At 45.4% G+C, this 20,074-nt stretch overlaps 1 protein-coding gene across 1 annotated transcript in view; it reads left to right on the top strand.

Annotated features, from left to right (window-relative positions):
• Positions 1–20,074, top strand: part of PCSK5 (proprotein convertase subtilisin/kexin type 5) — a 450,143-nt gene that overhangs the window by 410,875 nt on the left and 19,194 nt on the right. The window contains 7 exon segments of the mRNA XM_045085372.1: positions 1,144–1,227; positions 2,995–3,190; positions 6,444–6,661; positions 7,703–7,939; positions 10,969–11,199; positions 12,667–12,844; positions 17,414–17,637. Of these exon segments, the coding sequence (XP_044941307.1) occupies positions 1,144–1,227; positions 2,995–3,190; positions 6,444–6,661; positions 7,703–7,939; positions 10,969–11,199; positions 12,667–12,844; positions 17,414–17,637 (1,368 nt within the window).

Genomic DNA, 20,074 nt, shown 5'->3' with positions numbered 1-20,074 from the left:
CTCATGCTAGAGACGTGGAAAATAGGACTCTCTGAGTTTAATTCCCGTATCCATGGTTACTCTCCCAGAAGTGGCACAGCTGGGCTCTGAAGGCAGGTGTGCCTACAGGATCCACTTTGTCAGACCGACTCTCGGAAGGGCTGGAAGGAGCCAGAAGCGGGGGGTGGGGGGCAGTCATAAGATGCCAACCATCGACTGGGGGTCCAGATCATTCCTGTCCCACATCCTGAGCTAGATCTTTTTTTTCTAATTTTCCCCCGTGAGACTCGTGCTGATTCCCAAGCAGCTCCTGAGGTTTGGTCAAGATCTCATGTCCTCATTGAGTGATGTCAACAAGGCTGTTCTGTAGGTCTCTGAAATTGTCCCGCGGACTTGCTAACTCTTGGGAAAAGCCTGGCCATCGAAGGAGTGCTCTTGGGGGGAAAGGGAGAGAGAAACACCTCCAATGTTTCCCAGGTGGATGGCTATTGAGCGGGGGTGGCCTGCTTCCCACCCGACCAACCAGAAAACTCGCAGGTGGCTCCATTAGGTGAATGTTTAACGATGATTTGAGAGGAGATCAATTTAGGTTTGCATTCCACAGTGGTCACTCTGAAGAACACAGAAACCCAAACATTGACGGATTTTGAAACCTAGTTCCAAAGAACAAAAAAAAAAAAAAAAAAAAGAGGAGGGAAGGAAGGGAGGAAAAGAAAAAAAGAAAAAGTTACTCCACAAAGACACAATGAATTCTGTTATCATCTTGGAGTGAAGAGAAATGGTCATCTAAGAATCTTGGGGAAAGAAGTGATGACCTTTAACTAAAAAATTCTTTCATGACGCATACCCATAAGCACACACTCCCACAGATTTTTAATATGTGAAAGAAGGAACACCTGTTAGATTAAACAACCCCACTGCATTTAAGGCTATCCTGTCACTGGAAGTTTGCAAACCACGTCTTAATGATCAATTGGAAGGAAGAGAAAAAAAAGAATGAAATACATGAATAAGTGCACAAAGTCCACCGCACGGGTGATGAGTGGGCACCAGAGTTTAGCCAATGCAAAACTGAAGGGATTCTATTCTGGGCAGGAAGACGAGATGACCCATGAGACCTTTCCAATGCTGTAACACTGACTTCCGGTTTCTGTCCCTACACAGACATTTTGAGAGGACACCAGCCTTGTCATCCTTCTTGTAAAACCTGCAATGAGTCTGCGACGCTGTGCACTTCATGTCCAAAAGGTCAGTGTGGAATATGACAGGAGGTGGCCATGGCCCAGACACTTCACTGTCACTCATGTTACATCTTTATGTAAAAGCTTTGCAGGACTTGATCCAGTTCTCACTGTTCCTATCACAATGGCTCCTCTGGGAAAATGCCAGGACCCAGACAGTTACCTCTAAAAACACTGGTATTCAGGGGCACACGGAGGGTTCAGTTGGTAGAACAAGAGACCCTTGATCTCGTGGTTTTGAGTCTCATGTTGCATATAAAGATTACTTAAAAATAAAATCTTAAACACACACACACACAACTAGCTTTCAAAGGACCAAATGAGAGAGAGAGAGAAGAAAAACATCAGTGTTCTTATCCAAAGGCATGATGAAGTTATCTGTTGATCTGGCCACTGAATTTGCTGGGTCTCTGGGTATCTGACATTTCTAGAGGTTCCATTACTCTTGAAAGTACATTAGCCAAAACAAGAGAACTGAGGGTAGAGAGTCCGGGGGGGGGGGGTAAGTACCCTACTTCTTCTTTCCTTCTTCATTTCTGAATTTAGGGGAGAAAAAAACCCAAGAACGACTTTTTTTTTTTTTAAGGTTTGTGAGAGCATGAGAGAGCATAAGCAAGAGCAGGGGGGAGGGGCAGATGGAGAGGGATAAACGGGCCCCCCGCTGAGCAAGGAGCCTGATGCGGGGCTCAATCCCAGGACCCTGGGATCATGACCTGGGCCGGAGACAGACGCCCAACTGACTGAGCCACCCAGGGGCCCCATCCAAAAAAACAACAACAGGTCAACAGATGCACTGCTTCATCGTCTGTAATCACAAAACATCAGAAATAGCAACTCCCCTGAATTCGGGGGATATTTTATGAACATGGTTCATTAATAGTGAGAATTTAAGAATTAAAAGTGACCATGAACGTGGTCTTGGTGTTGGAAGGCGCAGTGTTCATCGTGAAATGGGATGCAAACTTTAAAATTTCAGGTGTGCCCTGACTCTACTCCTATGAAATATAAACGTTTACAACCAAAAACTGAAGGAATTTTCTTGGGATTTGGGAATGAAGGGTGATTTTTACAAAAGTTTTCTTCAATAATGATGATATCTGATTTTTTTCAATTAAAAATAAGTAGACAGACCGTCCATGCCAGGTGGTGCTGGATGGAAGAGTTGCCACTGGGTTAGCGGCCTAGCAGGAGAGGCTTCCAGAAGCAGAAAAATAGACTCTAGAGGGCTGCACATGTGCCTTACATGTGGACAAAGGTGTTAACAGACCAACTGGACAGAAGGAAGCCCCCTCGAGATCTGCACCAGTATCAGTAGGAGAGTAAAAGAAACAGGGCAAGAGGGCACCTGGGTGGCTCAGTCAGATAAGTATCTGTCTTCAACTCAGGTCATGATCTGGGGTCCTGGGATCGAGTCCCACATCGGGGTCCCTGCTCAGCAGGGAGCCTGCCTCTCCCTCTCCCTCTGCTCCTCCCCACCCCCATTGTGCGCGCTCTCTCTCTCAAATAAATGCTAAAAACAGAAAGAAAGAAACAGGCAAAACTTCTGTTGTTGATTTCCTTTCTGGCGATCAAACTGAATGTGGGAGACCAAAAATCACTAGTAAGTACTTGCAATTGTCAGAAATAAATAGTGAGCATCCTTGGGTCTTTGCAGAGGCTCCAAAAAGGAGTTTGGGCTGCTGTGGGTCATCCGTCCTTTGTGCAGACACAAATGCCCTTGGACCAGACACAGGATGACCTTCTGTCCACTCTGCCTCCTTCCCTGGGTTTCTAGGCACATATCTGCTGGCCCAGGCCTGTGTCTCCTCCTGTCCCGAAGGCACGTGGCCCTCGGCGAGGAGTGGAAGCTGCGAGAACTGTACAGAGGACTGTGTCTCCTGCTCTGGAGCCGATCTCTGCAGAAAGTGCCAGACATCACCAGACTTTCCTCTCGTCCTCCACAAAGGCAGGTGCTACACCAGGTGCCCTGAGTAAGTGTCCCTCTGCCTTTCTCGTCCGGCTCTGGTTCATTCCCCTACGGCATTTAGAGGGCAATTCCTTCTTGGACCAGGAACGCCTCCCCATCCCCGGTGACAGAGCCTAGGGACGTGTCCCCCTGGGACTCTGGATGACATCACTATTGGCCATAGCAGCCAAAGCGTGCACACTTCTCCCTCAGGACTGTGATATGTATGTGTTTTTGACTTTTGTGAAAATACGCATTTCTTCCACCTTGTGGCTGTGATCAAGGAGTTGTCTTTCTTCCATGACCAAAGTTAGGGCTGCAAATACAGGAATCTCTTCTTAAACATTTGCAGTAGGTGAGGTGTGAGGTATAAATAATAAATACAGAATCAGACCTGCTAAATTATTTATGGATTCCTCATGGTTTCCTCAATCCTTTGGTTGGTTCATAATTCCTTTTCTCTCCCCCTCAATGGTTCCACCTCCAGGATGTAAAAAGGAAGTGGAAACGGCACCTGGAAAACTGCATCTGGGAACTTCTGGTGACGAGCAACATAAATTCTAAGTAGAATGACTGAGACAGTGTGGGGTTTTTCATTGCATGAACCAAAAAGCTTAAAATCCAGCACTGGTTACCTCAGCGACCAACACTTTGTTAAAGACCCACAATCTTTCCATTTTGTTCTTGTATCTTCTTCAGCTTGCCATCCCCTGAGCCCCTGAGCCACGCTGTCTGCCCCGTGTCCAAACCTCACCACCCTACACAGCAACAACCAGAGACAGAAAAGGGCACGTTTCCCCGCCTCCATCTCTTTTCCAAAGGAAAGAAAACCGACTTCCCTTCACATCTCATTAGCCAGAATGCATCCCTTCCACGCTCCAAAAATGATCTCTGACCAGAAGGATGGAAATAGAAGGATCAGTTTCGGCTACACAAGATCACCCCGAACACCCAAATAAAATCAAACACTGACAGCCCGGAGGACTGGAAAGAGGGAGGCGAGGAAGGAGTCTGGAGGAGTGACCAACAGAATCTATTTGGACGAATTAGAAATTTCCCACTGTTTAAAGGAACTTGACGCTAGAGTTACAAGACCTATGATAGAAGTAGATCATTAGTTTCTGGATCCGCTACTGAGGCAGATCCTGTAGGTGCAAACACCAGTCAGGGTACTCAAGAAGCCTCCAGGCTAGTGGAGAAGTCAAGCGTATTCAATTCTGTTCTGCAGATAAATAGTTCGCATCTGCTAGATGTAAGAATTGACAGTAGAAGCTTAGTTATAATCAACTGAAGGTTCTCCATGTGGTCCCAGAAAGCTAAGATCCTACTGTATAAGGGAGTCTGGTATTAGCTTTCATCTGGATACAATTTGGTTCCCTCTCTTCTACTGAACTGCTTCTTCGATTTTTCTTCTGTAAAACTACATAAGATAGATAAACTTGATTCACCCCCGTCCTATTTCTTCCTGATACACTCAGTACATTTTTGTTTCCTGAATAAATACAAGAAGGGCTGAAGGAATGAGGAAACAGATGTGAATGAGTTCATTAAAACGTCAGGTAAAGAGACCGTATAGGATGCCTCATGGGCACTGATTCAAAAAGGACTCTAGTAGATGAGTTATTTGCTACAATTCTTCACCCTTCCATGGACCTATGGCCTCTACTTGTCACTCTGCAGCAACTTCCACAGACATTGAATGGACTGCCTTGATCTTGACTTCGGGCAAGTTCATTTGCTTTAGCCAACGGGTTGTTAGCGGAAGGGAAGCAGAGCTTTACAACCTGTTTGCTTGGATGAACTTGCCCTCTTGTTCTCTGTCATAGCTAAGAAAAGAATGTGCCCCAGGAGATCCCTGTGCCAGGGAAGATAAAGGGACAGGAAGACCAGAATTTTGGGTGTACCTCGGGGCACAGCCTCTGTCCCCCAGAGTACATGCCTGAGTAGTACACGTACTGAGAAGCAGATGTGCTTCCCCTACAATGACATATGCCTCTTTGAGCACAAGGTCAGCCTAGATCTGCCCTCCCACAGACACACGGGTGATGTGTTTGGGGGTGTTTTGCACTATTATGGCAACAGTTGACAAAACAGAATGAAAACTGTAGAAAACAACTGTAATAGATACCTAGGACATCGAAGTCCATATCCTCTACACTGGTTTGTGATTTTCCTGCTTCTGCACGTTCCAGCTCTTTCCTCCAGCTATTTTCTTCCAAGGAACTGTCTATATTTTCCTCATCTTCCAAATCTATTTGAAAAGTTTGAGGTTTTCATATGTCCTGTGTTCACCAGTCAGTATTAATCTATGGCATGATAATGTAATCACCAGGAGGTCCAATATATACAGACACCAGACTCCACCTGGAAGAAAGTCAGTCATAGAAATATATCTTCCTGTATATTTGTAGGATATGTTTGTGCTGTAAATATGTTTGACACTGTGTTCAAACATTCTACATGTGTGTTTGGAAGAAGCCACTGGAGACTGGCTGAGAGCAGCCGAAAACAAAAGTGGTTCTAATTTTATAGGTATTAAACCTTCTGAGCTTTTTAGTATATGTGCTGCCGAAGCGAGCACAAACCTTCTGAGCTTTTTAAAAGTAACTTTTTAACTTAATTCTAAATGAACATTTTATATCAAAAACTAAATTCAGGTCCTGGAATCAAGCCCTGCATCGGGCTCTCTGTTCAGCAAGGAGCCTGCTTCCCTCTCTCTCTCTCCCTGCCTCTCTGCCTGCTTGTGCTCTCTCTGTCAAATAAACAAATAAAATATCTAAAAAATAAATAAATAAATAAAAATAAAAATTGGGAGACAAAATAGGGAAACCAGAAGGTGGCTGAACTATGCACACATTAACAAAAGTGGCTTTCGGGTGCCTGGGTGGTTCAGTGGGTTAAAGCCTCTGCCTTCAGCTCGGGTCGTGATCCCAGGGTTCTGGGATGGAGCCCCGCATTGGGCTCTCTGCTTCCCCCCTCTCTCTCTGCCTGCCTCTCTGCCTACTTGTGATCTCTGTCAAATAAATAAATAAAATCTTTAAAAAAAAAAAGTGGCTTTCAAACCAACCACGTTCACAAGGACAATACCTATCCTATTCATCTTTCTCTTCCCAGATGTGACTTCTGACACCTCCTTCCTCCGTAAATCTGACGGCCTGGTTCTGCCCCACAGTGGCAGCCACCCTCCCAGCGTCTTCAGTCCCAAGCCCTCTGCCACCAGGCATGACTCATTTCCCCAGCTGGAAAGCGTCTCCAGTTGTGCTCTGTCTTCCCCACAGGGGCTTCTACGCAGCAGACAGCACATGTAAGCCCTGCAGCACTCCTTGCAGAACCTGTGAAGGAAATGCCACCAACTGCCACTCTTGCCAAGGAAGCCTCACCCTGCACCAGGGAGCATGCCGGGAAGCCTGCCCCGAGAGGCACGTGGCCGTGGAGGGGGTGTGCAAGGCTTGCCCTGAGATGTGTCAGGACTGCATCCATGAGAAGACGTGCAAAGGTATGTGGGAGCATCCCAGGGGAGAGTGTGGCTCTCCCAAGCCACCGCTCCTGGGGACCGACTATGGGGGTGGAGGGGGAGGTGTCCATGCAAAATGGAGGGAACCAGTCTCCTTACATTTACTGAAATAGATCCACCTCCCTGCCCATCACTGAGGAAATCAAGGCTGAGATTAAAGCCTCGCCATTACAGATGCTTCAAGCAAAGACAAACGAAAGACCTGCTTCTGTGGGATTTCTCCCACACAAGGGTCCTGAGCACTTAGGGGTCATCTCAGCTGCTGGAAATCCAGACAAGAACCTGTAGTTCCTGCCTCTTTGAGCACAAAATCTCATAGGGAGGCTGATATTCGGGAAACAGAGGGAGCTAGAGAAATGAGCTAAACAAATGCAACTGTTATAAAAGATACGAAAGAGACGTTCAGGCGAAGACAGTCAGACTCAGGAGAGTACTCTGGCTAGGAGTTCTTTCTCGAGAATTATCTCCAAGATGGGCTAAACTCCTCTCCAGAGTAAGACCCATGGAATGATGCTGTTCCACTGAAGGGATTCTCTTGGTGTGACCCAAAGCGTTTTCTTGCCCCCCCCCCCAAATAAGAGAATGAAGACAAATGAAAGAAACCCACAATGCATTCCTCCCACTCAGTAATTATGTGTATGTCACTGGTCTACCCTACCAGGGAATGAAAACGTAACTAATGCAAGAATGTTTAAACTGCTTTTGCACTGAATACAGCCTGCGTTTCAGGCTTTCACCAAAACCTCCAGCAGCTCTTCCATAGCTGGTCTACCCCATCACTGCAATTTTTTTACACCTCTAAGGGGCAGATCATTTCGGGCTGTAAACCCAACACCAGGCCACCGTATATGGTCTTCTCTCCCAAAGCTTAGAGACGTGAGGCTTGGCACAGGGCACACACATGGGACACAGAACACTCTAGTAGGAGCCAGTGGGGTCTGGACAGGCTAGTCCACTCCAGAAGGAAGGAATTCCTCTTTCCTGTGCCTGGGGGGGTAACTTGCTGCTTCCTACTCCCCGCAGAGTGTATGCCTGAGTCCTTCCTGTACCAGGATATGTGTCATCAGTCCTGTCCCCGCGGCTTCTACAAGGACACACGCGAGTGCATCCCCTGCCACGAAGACTGTCTGGAGTGTAGTGGCCCCTCGGCGGATGACTGTGACCTCTGTGCCGAGACATCCCTGGTTCTCTACGATGGGCGGTGTTTGGATGAGTGTCCAGTGGGAACCTACTATGAGAAAGAGACCAAGGACTGCCGAGGTAAAGGCTTGCACGAGTCTGACCAGGCATCCCCAGGGCACCTGCCACCACAGGGGTGTCTGCTGAGACAAAGCACGTGTTGGGGTCTGCGGGGTTCCAGCCCCGGAGCTGTCATCCCACTCGTGTCCCTCCGGCTCAAGAAAGCAGACTTTTGAATATGCTCTAATTCATTATTAATTTTAAATGAATCATTCATCAGCTTTGACCAGGTAACTTTTCTTGAGAACATGTCAGGCTGACCCTCCTCCCAACACAGGCTCTGATCCGCTGATCAAAAAGAACTCCCGTGTGAAGCTTCACAGCAGACACGAGCCTTCACAAGTCACCCACAATGGAAGTGTCTTGGTTTTTTTTCTTTAAAGATTTTATTTATTTGACAGACAGAGATCACAAGTAGGCAGAGAGGGAGGCAGAGAGAGAGGGGTAAGCAGGCTCCCTGCTCAGCTAAGAGCCCGATGCGGAGCTCCATCCCAGGACCCTAGGATCATGACCTGAGCTGAAGGTGGAGGCTTTAACCCACTGAGCCACCCAGGCGCCCCTGGTTATTTTTCTTAAACCTTGAAGCTGCTAAGGGGCAACAGCAGCATAGGGAAAGCTGTGCCTTGGGGGGCGGGGGGGGGAGTGTTCTCGGTGCCTCTTGGGTCCCTCATCAGTTTGCTCCCTGCGGTGACCCTCCTTGGCTCCTCACCTGCTTCAGCAGGTCCTGCCCTGGGACACCCGCCACACTCAGCGCATCAACCCCAACCCGTTCAAGGCAGGATCTGCTCTCGTTGATGCCTCCTTATGTTTTCCCTACGTATCAACGGTTGGCCGCAGAGCAGGAAAAATAAATGGTCTATCATTAGAATTCTCCATTAAATGAATCGCCCTGGGCTAACCTCTCCAGAGTCCCAGCGATTCGGCTCCCGCTAGGCAGCCAGGGCTAACTTGGCCCATGTCGCCACCAAGCAGGCACTGTTAGGCAGCTCTGCAGAGGTGGTCCCAACAGCAGTGGGAGCTTGAAGGTGAGCGCCAGGGGCAGGAGAAACCCGGGGCAGCCATGTTCTAGAACGCACTCAGAAGAAAGATTTCCCTGTCACAGGACGTGGGGATAGAGCCGACTTCTGTCTGATAGCTTTCTGCTCCAGCCCTAGGATCTGGATCCACCTCGTTGTGGGTTTGATGTAAGGCACCCTTTAGTGTCCGTGCCCCCCCCAGGAAAGACCATGGACTAGAACATGGTAGAAGACAGGGTGGGAGAGAGCTTGGGGCCAGTTTCCTTGAGAAGTTCAGCAACTCAGCCAAAGGCTGCCATGCCATCGTGCCTGTACCTGGACAGGAACTGAGGCTCAGTTTATGGCCTTTCTCTGGTGTTCAATAATACTGGTGATGTGCCATACAGAGAACTTTGTGGGCCTCATTTACTTGACTTACCTGACTTAATTTTCTCATTGAGAAAGGCCCTTGGTTCCCATCCCTGGTTGCCCATTAGAATTACCTGGGGAGCTTAAAAAAAAAAATACACACACACACACATATATATATATCCTATATATATCATATATATTTATATAAGTATTATATAATAAATATATTAGTTATATTTAATAATATGGTTATTATATATTTTGTTATATATAATATATTTATATATGTTATATATTATATATAAAGTAAAATATATTTTATATATTTATATATTATATAGTAAAATATATTTATATATTTTAATATAATAAAATTTTATTTTTATATTTAAATTATATATAATATGTAATATGAATATAAGTATAAATTATATTTAAGTATATATTAATTATATATAAAAATAAATATTTTCTATTTCATATATATATGGATGTCTGGGCTCCCCTCAGACCAACTCAACTGTTGGGAACTAACTTGAAGGCTCTTCCTGCAAGGCAATGACTATTTTCACCAGTCCAAAGTCAGGCTGAGGGAAGCTGGTACTAGAAGAAATAGGGTCACCACTGGGCTTTCCAGAGAGAAGAAATAAAGGACCTGACCTGAAAACTTAAGATTTAGGTAGATGTGGAGAAGCATCCAGAAGTAAGAAGGATCTCCTCTAAGAACCACAGGACTTGTGATCCATTTGGATCCCCCAAATTATCCTCTATGAGACAGCAGAGGCACCTCTAAGAATCCCACACCTATCCCAAGGCACTGGGGCAGAAATAGCAGGAGCTCTGATTAGGCTCCCCAGTTCAACTCCTAACCCTGTCCATTTCCAGCCAAGTGATTTGGTACATTCAGCCTCAATGTCCTGCTCTAGGTGTCTATTCTATTCAGTAAATACTCATTGGGGGCCTCCCATGTGCTGTGAGCACATGGAAGACCCTAAAAAAGGAAGTCAAAAGGAAAAGTCAGGGCAGGGGAAGAGTAAGTTGGGCAGGATGGAGTTGAAATTAGAGCAAAGGCAGCCTGAAGACATCATTGAAAATATAATCCACACATGTATCGAGGAGAACCACACAGATACTCTAGGCAGAGGGAAGAGCAATGGCTAAAACCCCGAGGTAGGAATGAACCGTTTTGATTTTATCTAACAAAAAGTTACTGAGTTCCTGTTATAAGCCAAGTCCTCTCAGTGGAATACAAGAGGCCTTTTTTTGATCCACAGGTTATTACGATACATCTCAACAACTGTTGCTCGTGATAAGCGCAGGGTGTTCTGGGAGGATTAATGGAGGACGGCAGTTAGAGTTTTGGGGTGAGCAGGCCACAGACCGGAGTGTGGCCACACCCTACAGAACTGCTTATTATTCTGTTGCAGTTCTGGTAACTACACTGAGTCTAATATTTCTGGATTTGGCAAGAAGGGGTTCTCTAGATACTACAGAGATGAAACAGCCATTTTTCTTCTCATTTGACAAGAATGCTCTATCCAGAGTCCAAGGGCTCTACCCAACTTGGTGGTGCCCCATGCCCTAGTCCAGAGTCCTGGAAATCTCTGAAAGGAAGGAGGAAGAAGTGTGAACACGCCTTCCAGGGACACCCTCATCCTCTCCCCCTTGGTCTTGTGCCCACAGATTGTCACAAGTCCTGCCAGACCTGCTCATCCCCCGGGACCTGTGTGACCTGTCAGGAAGGTCTTCTGGTCAACCACCACGGGGACTGTGTGCCTCACAAGGAATGCGCTCCCTCTGAGTACTGGGACGTAGAGGCTCTGGGATGCAAGCCCTGCCATGCCAAGTGCTTCCGCTGCACGGGGCCTGCCGAGGACCAGTGTCACGCCTGCCTGAGGGACCATCTTCTTCTCAGTGAGTCACGTGTCCTCTGAGGGGGGCTCTCTCCTCCCCTGCATCTGGGAAACTACCTTCCATATCACCTGGCACCTAGTAGATGTTTGGTGTCTTTCTAATTTTTCACTTCCTATTTGGAAAATTCTCAAAACTACAGAAAAGACAAAAGTACAAAGAACGTCACGCATGTGCCCTTCACCCGCCACGCCCACTGCTAATCAGACACCCCGTTTGCTTCATCATTTGTGAGCTCGCTCTCATCTCTTTCAACATGCGTGCCTACATCATCCATAATGAATTTCTTCCTGGCCATCTGTGGATGTGATATACAGAGCGTGGCTCCTTTCACATAAACACTTTAATATGTATTTCCTCAACTAGGGATGCTTTTTGACATAGCAATGGTATGGCTGTCGATGCAAGTGAATTTAACATCAGTACTTCACTATATCACCTGTTTTATAATTTTGGCAATTTCCCCTGAGAACAGGATCCTGTCTCCAATCAGGTATTGCTTTCGGTTCCCGGGTCTCTGTAGTCCCCTTTAATCTGAATCATTTCCACAGACATTTTTTTCTATAGAATACTGATGATTTATTATTTTTTGAAGATTTTATTTATTTATTTGACAGACAGAGATCACAAGTAGGCAGAGAGGCAGGCAGAGAGAGGGGGGAAGCAGGTTCTCTGCTGAGCAGAGAGCCCGATGTAGGGCTCGATCCCAGGACCCTGAGCTAAAGGCAGAGGCCCAACCTACTGAGCCACCCAGGAATCCCTAGAATATTGACATTTTAGAAGAATACGGCCCCTATCCCTCTATGGGAGTCTGTGTGAGGTTTCCTATGACTAGATGGAGATGATGCTTTCTCAGCCAGAATACTCCACAGGTGATGTCATGTCCCCGTGGAGATCCAGGATGTCACCTGCCCCTCACCCGTGAAGCTGTGGTCACCTGTTCAGAGTGCTGGCCAGGGTCTCTGCTGCTTAGTTACTGTTTTCCATTGCGAGTAACAAGCAGTGTGTGGAAAGACACTTTACAATCATGCAGATAAGCAGCCCCTCATCAAAATTTCCCCTGGGTTTTGCACACCTGAAATCTGGTGTGGTCTGAGGTTAACTACCTCCAGCAGATCATACTGGAAGGTTATCACTGATGTGAATCAATGCCCTCAGGTTTCCAGGTGACTGGGCTGACACACGTATGCAAGAAAGAAAACGAAACGAAGTTCACTCAGCTAGAAGAAGGAGCAGTGGAGGGGTGTGGGAGAGAGGGAAGGAAGAGATGAATGTATTGATGACCTAGAAAGAGTTAGCATCTGTCTCCCTAACCCAGGAAACCTGAGAAGCAAGACACTCTCAAGGACATTGTCTCACTCCTCCTGCACCCTCCCCTCCCGCCATGGTGAACCATGGCGAGCACAGAGGAGGTTTTGCAGACATGTGTCATACCTGATACCAAAACAGACTCTTTTCCTTCCTTGGCAGACACGACCTGTGTGCAGGACTGTCCCGAGGGCTACTACGCTGATGAGGACAGCCACCGATGTATCCCCTGCCACAGCTCTTGTAGGACATGTGAAGGGAGACACAGCACACAGTGCCTCTCCTGCCACCCAGGCTCGTTCCAGCTGGAAAAGGAGTGCCTGCTGCAGTGCAGGGAAGGGTAAGACGCTCAACGCATGCTTCCCTTGTTGAACCCCAAAACTACTCCGGGCAGCACTACCGGCAAACCCATTTTGCAGATGAGGAAGCTAAGTCATATAACACCGGGTTGACGTCTCAGTGCTAGGAAGAAATAAAGATGAGAGTCCACCCAAGATCTATTGATCTCTAAAGGCTTTCAGCTAGGGGCACCTGGCTGGCTCGGTCCATACAGCACGTGACTCCTGATCTTAGGTTCATGAGTTTGAGCCTCATGTTGGGTGCAGAGATTACTTAAATAAATAAATATCTTAAAAAAAATATTTCAGCTAGTTCATAGTAATGGACGAGGACATGGGAGAGGCAGAGTGACCCAGTGAGGTAACATGAAGGGTCGATCATCAAGTTAGAATCACGGGTCACACTTCGTTACTAATTTGAAGGTAAAGGCAGAGGCAAAGCATTCTTCCCTTAGAGAAGTCTGAAACCATAAATATAGGTTCTTCTGCTTCTGCATTAGGATTTGTTCTGATCAGATTTAGGTGAGATCTAAGCCAGGTATGCAGAACATCAGTTTTACAAAGGGAAAAATTTCAATTAAATATTCCCACTTACACGCCACCAATGCTCCAACCTCCCACACCCCCATAAATCTACAACGTACAGGTTTAGGTGCCCTAAGCAACCCAGACACATAGATGTATCCTCCTAAAAGCACGTCACAAATAAGAACTCTGTAATTTTTTTGCTAGGAGAAACTTTAAGTGTATTTATCAGAAGGTCTGATTCCAGCATATTTGAAAGAGGATTTGACGGGAGTCCTCCTTTTTCTGCCCCTAGGAATCTCCAGTGCAGAGAAAGATGTAGATTACAGGCCCATTGCTAATTCTTCCTTCCCAGTCAGTCACCTAAGGCACTGAGGGTTTCCAGACCCAAACTGAAAGGCTATCCCCTTGGACTTTCCCCAATGCTTCTGCCCAGATGAGACCTCACGCTTCTCTCCTTCAGCTCTACTGCAATTCCTGCCTGCACTGTGTGCTGAGCCCTGCCCTCATCCATTCACTCATTCATTCCACACATGTTTGATGAAGAACACCTTGGATGTAAAATACAAAGATTTTGACCTTCAAGAATTGATCCTTCCTGGGGCGTCTGGGCGGCTCAGTCAGTTAAGCGTCTGCCTTCGGTTCGGGTCATGATCCTGGGGTCCTGGGATTGAGCCCCGCATCAGGCTCCCTGCTCAGTGGGAAGCCTGCTTCTCCCTCTCCCTCTGCCCCTCCACCCCTACTCATGCATGTGCTCTCTCTCTCTCTGTCTCTCAAATAAATAAATCTTAAAAAAAAAAAAAAAAGAATTTATTCTTCCTATATATTTCTTACCAAGAAAATTACAAACATGGGGAAAAAAATCTCTTATTTTTGCACATATTACTACAATACTCAGCACAAAGTCACACACCTCAGCCCTCAAAAACACCAGCCGTACGGATCCATGAACAAAAGGCTGTACCCGACAAGAGCAGAGAGAGGGCCACCTGGCTTGGCCTTTCCTCTTCATTACAGAAAGTGCCTGAAAAAATCTGGATCCAATGAAAGGAATCTCCATCTCCCTCAAATCAAGTCATTAAACATTTTTATGCACAAAAGGGTATAATCCTGTCATCTAAATAGTTGTAGACCATCAAATTAAGAAGATAATTGTTCTGTTGTGAAGTATGTGAAGTTACCCACTGGGAAGAGAGGCACGAGTTGCCATAAATTTCTCTAATGAGGAATGAATGGGATATTAATGAGGTATAAGTGGAAATATTTAACAGAAATGGTTCCTTGTACAAAATCAGTGTTCCACGCACATTGCCTCAACCTCATATTAAATCTCTTTGCCTTGGAAAGGCAGGTATATGATCCTCTGAACCCTTTACCCACACACATGATTTTTTGTGTGTTTAACCTCAGAACAGGTTTGTTTTTTTTTAAATATTGTATTTATTACTTTTGAGAGAGAGAGAGAGCACAGACAAGTGGGAGGGAGGGGCAGAGGGAGAAGCAGACACCCTGCTGAGCAGGGAGCCCCCCTCATGGGGCTCGATCCCAGGATGCTGGGATTATGACCCAAGACGAAAGCAGGCACGTTAAGCCACCCAGGCGCCCCGGTGTGTTTCATCTTAGAAACAACCTATCAACATTTGTAATAGTAGTAAAGAATATATATGCTGCTTTGAAGTTTACAAAGTATTTCTACTCAGAATAAATTTTTATATTATGATCCGGGTCTCCAACAATACTCAGAGATTGGCTTATTCTTCCCATTTTACAGATGAGAAAATAGAGGCTCAAAGATGTTAAGTGACTTGCTGAGTGTCACAAGGCTACTAATACACAGTGGGGCCAAGACAAGACGTCAGAGCTTCTGACCAAGTCCCTGTACTGTCTGTGTGGAAAAGCGTGGCTTTCTCTTCCCGTCTTCTGTGCCTTTATCGGCTCTTCCGTTCCCGGCTGATGCTTTCTTCATCCTCCCTTCCTGACCCGGTCTCACCCAGGCTCACCAGGCTCGGCTATAATTTTCTTCACCTGATGGCAGAAGGTAAAACAAGGCCTGATCTGCCACAGGCTGGGCCACAGAGATACAAATGTCCTCACTCGGGTCAGGGACAGGTGGCAAGAGAGAGGCGGACTCGCGCTACCTTGCCCTGGATTTAGTTTCCAACGACTTGTGTGGAACTGAAATAAACTTTAGGGAACCCAAGGTGGCAAAGAGTCTCAGGTCAGAGAAGCCAAGGGCAAACCACTGAAGCTTCTAGAATAGCTTAAATGTGCCCATGTCCAGAGATACAAAGAAGGGTCGGAGGATGTCTAGAAGTTCACCTTTGTCAATGGTTTCTTTTCTCTCTTCTATCTTTCTCGAAATTTTTTTATTTACTTAGCCCTGCTTTGTTAGAGTGGTGAACAGGTAGGTTCAAATCACATGAGCCCACTTCACGAGCAGTCTGACATTAAGCCAATTGTCTGAATTCTCTGAGCCTGTTTCTACTTACATAAAATAGAGATGATAATATCTAAATCATAAGGTTTGTTTTGAGATGTAATCATACGATTCATAATTATCACAAATATGTGTGATTCATGATGTGCCAGGCACTATCCTAACAATTTTCTCGACAATAACTTGTTTAATTTTAGCTACTAACATTGTCCCCATATTACAGACCTGAGACAGAGATGGTGTGGGACTTGCCCAAGGTTGCACAGCTCGAGTGGAATTGCTTGGCTTTGACCCCATGCAGTTTGTTCCAGAATGCGGGCTCTAGCATCTTACTTTTAGGTTCAATAAGGTGAAATAACGCCTATGAAGTCCCGAGAGAACTACCATGTACTTAGTAAAAAGTTAATGAACAGTGATTATGGCTATATTTAGCCTCCAAAAATTTTTTTCAGAGGTTACATCTATTATGATGTAAATACTAGCATCACTCACGTCATTTTCTATTTTAAGATAGATTTTTAAAAAAAGATTTTACTTATTTATTTGTCAAAGAGAGAGAGAGAGAGAGCATGTGCATAAGCAAGGGGAGAAGGGGAAGCAGACCCCCGGCTGAGCAGAGAGCCCGATGAGGGGCACGATCCCAGGATCCTGGGATCATGACCTGAGCCGAAGGCAGACACTTAGCTGACTGAGCCACCTATGCGTCCCTAAAGATAGGAGATATTTTTTTAAATTATGAAACCAGAAGAATCACTCAGAGGTACACTGAAAACATCTTCCCTACCCTGATTCCATTCAACAAAACTTGAAGCTTGAATTTTCGGGTGGAGAAGCATATGGTTATAGAGAAGGCAAAAGTAGTGAAAAATCATTACAGTTCAAAAGAACTAAGATAAGTTGTTGTGTGTGTGTGTTACCGAATTTAATACAAACAGCAGGGGAGGGACGGTAGTGCCCCATTTAAAGATAAGAAAACTGACTTATACTGTTGTACCCCATTTAAAGATAAGAAAACTGAGTCATCAGATTTATTAGTCTCATTACAGGCACACCTTGGAGATCCCACAGTTCACTTCTAGACCCCTGCAATAACATGAATATTGCAAGAGAGCAAGTCAAATGAAGTTCTCGGATTCCTGGGGCACATATGTAAAAGTTAGGCTTACGCACTACTGTAGTCCATTAAGTGTGCAATAGCATTATGTCTAAAAGAGCGATCGACATACCTAAACTAAAAAACACTTGATTGTGAAATAAGGCTAACCGTCGCCTGAGCTTTCGGCAACCACTGATCATGGATGACCATAAGAAATATAGTAATAATGAAAAAGTTGGAAATGTTGCAAGAATTACCAAAATGGAACAGAGACAGGAAGTGAGCAATTGGTATTGGAAAAAACAGCGCCCAAAGACTTGCCCCAAAGCACCCGCAAAGCATGACAAAATGAAGTGTGCCTACAGTAACCTGTCCACTGAGGAACGTTAACAAGTAGTCTTAAGTCACACAACTCGGAAATGAACACTGTGTGACTAACCCGGCTGTTTCTACCACGCCCAGGTTAAGAGCAAAGCTTAGTATTGAGTGTTCCGTGTGCCCGCTTGGTTGCAGGTATTACGCAGAAATCTCCACGCGGCGGTGTGAGCGGTGCAGCAAGAGCTGCAGGACGTGTGGGGGCCCGCGGCCCACCGACTGCCTGTCTTGCGACACATTTTTCTTCCTGCTCCGCTCCAAGGGAGAGTGTCTTCGCACCTGCCCTGAGCATTACTATGGGGAGCAAAACACACGGACGTGGACGTGTGAGAGATGCCACCCGACCTGCGACAAATGCAAAGGTGAGGGTGTGTCTGTCATTTTGCATGGGTGTGGTTGGGAAGATGGAGATTCCTCTGGGCCTGGCCCCTCTCTTCTCATGGCCCGGAGAGCGCCGTCCTGCCGTCTCTTCCGACCCTCCCATCCTTCCAGGTCCAGATACAGGCATCGTCTCCCCCAGGAGCGGATTCCGCCCCCCCACCCCCGCTCTGTCCTCCTCTGCTTGTTGAATTTGGAATCTGCCTAGGGAGTTTTATTTTTATTATTTCAACAACTGCTTAAGATGTCTGTCTCCAGCTAGCCCAAGCTCCGTTCTCACATCCCTGAGACTTCTCTGTCCCAGAGAACCCTAGAACCAATGTGTCCCAGAGTAAACACAATCTAGGCCTCCTCTAGTAGTCACTCTTGCTGTTAATGGACCCAATGTCCAACCAATACCTTAACGACATCCTTCCCTTGCCTCCTGCTGACCCACCTGCTTCCCAAACAAGGTAAACTTCAAGGTCTGCTGATTTTCTCTCCAAAGCACTTATGTACTCCGATCTCTGTTTCATTTTTACTCTCCTCATTTCCATTCTCAGCGACTCTCAGCCAACTTTCTGAAGTACCAGCATGTGACCTGGCCTCTGGTTTTGCCACCCCCTTCCCCAGGTCACCCTGCACAGTAATTCCAGACTGACTGAAAATTCCCGTCTGCTGGGCGTGGAAAGATAATCAGGCTGTATTATTCTCAACATTGAAGAAATACCTCTTACAATGTTTTAATTGTTAAAACCTATTAGGTTAATATTGGTAGTTGGCCCAGTGTATTTCCGCTATCCTTTACAGAATTATCTTGGCTATTTCCAGCCCCTTTTCTATATAAATTTTATACTCAGTCACATTTTATTAAAAAAAATCCCTTGGATATTAATTGGCTTTACAATGAATTTATTTGGGGGGAGGGGAATCCATCATTATGCTCCTGAGTCATCACATTTATGAGCATGGTCTATTCAGCAATCTATACATTTACTTGTTGTCCTTCAATAAATCCAATTTTTTTTTTTTTAATTTTTAAAAGGTGATTCAAGTTTTTCCCCAGCCAGTCATTTTAGCTTAGGACTTTGCCTCTCCTTCCATGTATTACTGAACCTAGAGCCACTCAGGGCCACCAAACACATCATACTTTCATGCCTCTGCACCTTTTGTCTACATGCTTCCTCTTCCTGGAGAACAACGCTGTAGGGAATGCTCAACTTAGAACACCCAGTTGGGGCGTCATCTACTCTGGGAAGCTTTTCCTTTTGCTTTTCTTAATCCTCTCAGAAATGCTCTTCCTTACTCTTGATTCTGTAACAGACTGTTTTATCACAGCTCTTTTTACATTAATTTTAATCATGTCCATCTCTCCTATTAATTGTGTGACCCTCAGGGCTGGGACTATGCCACATTTATTTTGTATACTCTGTTCTAGTCTAGACTGTTAACACATAGTAAACGCTCATTTACTGTTTGCTGAAAGAACACAAAACAAACACATCCTGCAGTCTTTTTGCAAATTGGAAAATTTGATATTCTTAGAGATCCAAATGTTGTGTCTCCACCCTTTCCTCTGATCTCCTTCTTGGGAATTCCTTATTTAATGTCACTCAAACTTTCCTGATCTCTATGTTTCCCACCTAATATTTCATATTTTTATTTCTTTGACTCTCTGTGGTTTATACTAGGTTAATTCCTCAGTACTTCATGCCACCCCTCCAATTTGTTCTCTGTATTTAGTTTGAAGTTCAGCTCATCTATTATTTTAGGGTTTTTTAAATTTAAATACCTTACTTTAAATTTTTAAAAATATTTCTCCTTTATACCCATCTCTTTTTTTTTTTAAGATTTTTTATTTATTATTTGACAGAGAAAGAAAGATAGCGAAAGAGGGAACACACAAGCAGGGGGAGTGGGAGAGGGAGAAGCAGGCTTCCTTCTGAGCAGGAAACCTGAGGCAGGGCTGGACCCCAGGACCCTAGGATCATGACCTGAGCCGAAAGCAGACGTTTAATGACTAAGCCACCCAGGTGCCCCTATACCCATCTCTTTTTGTTTCATATCTTCAGGTTTGTGTTTCCTAATTTATCCTTTCTTTATCGATATTATGTCTTTTTACTGTTTTGCTATCTTTAATATACTGATTTTTAAAACTTTGTCAAAATTCTCTATAAAATTGGTATTATTTTAAGTAAACTCATGTTCTAATTGTTGATTGTGTTTGTCATCTTAATGTTCATTTTCTCCATATATTTTGGATATCTGGTCTTGAGATCCTTTTGAATGGGAAATTTCATCCTTCACCCACCCCCTTTATCCCTACTCCTCTCAGCCTAGTAGTTTTTTGGTTAACTCGGCCCCTGCCCCCCACCCTGAAACTGAGTCCAGAGATAGGACATCCCAGCCTTCCTGAAGGGGATGCTGAGGACAGTGCAGATC

The sequence above is a fragment of the Mustela putorius genome, unplaced genomic scaffold (assembly GCF_011764305.1).
Source record: "Mustela putorius furo isolate JIRA1106 unplaced genomic scaffold, ASM1176430v1.1 tig00000854_pilon_pilon_pilon, whole genome shotgun sequence".
Taxonomy (NCBI): domain Eukaryota; kingdom Metazoa; phylum Chordata; class Mammalia; order Carnivora; family Mustelidae; genus Mustela; species Mustela putorius.
This window is presented reverse-complemented; position numbering and strand designations above follow the sequence as displayed.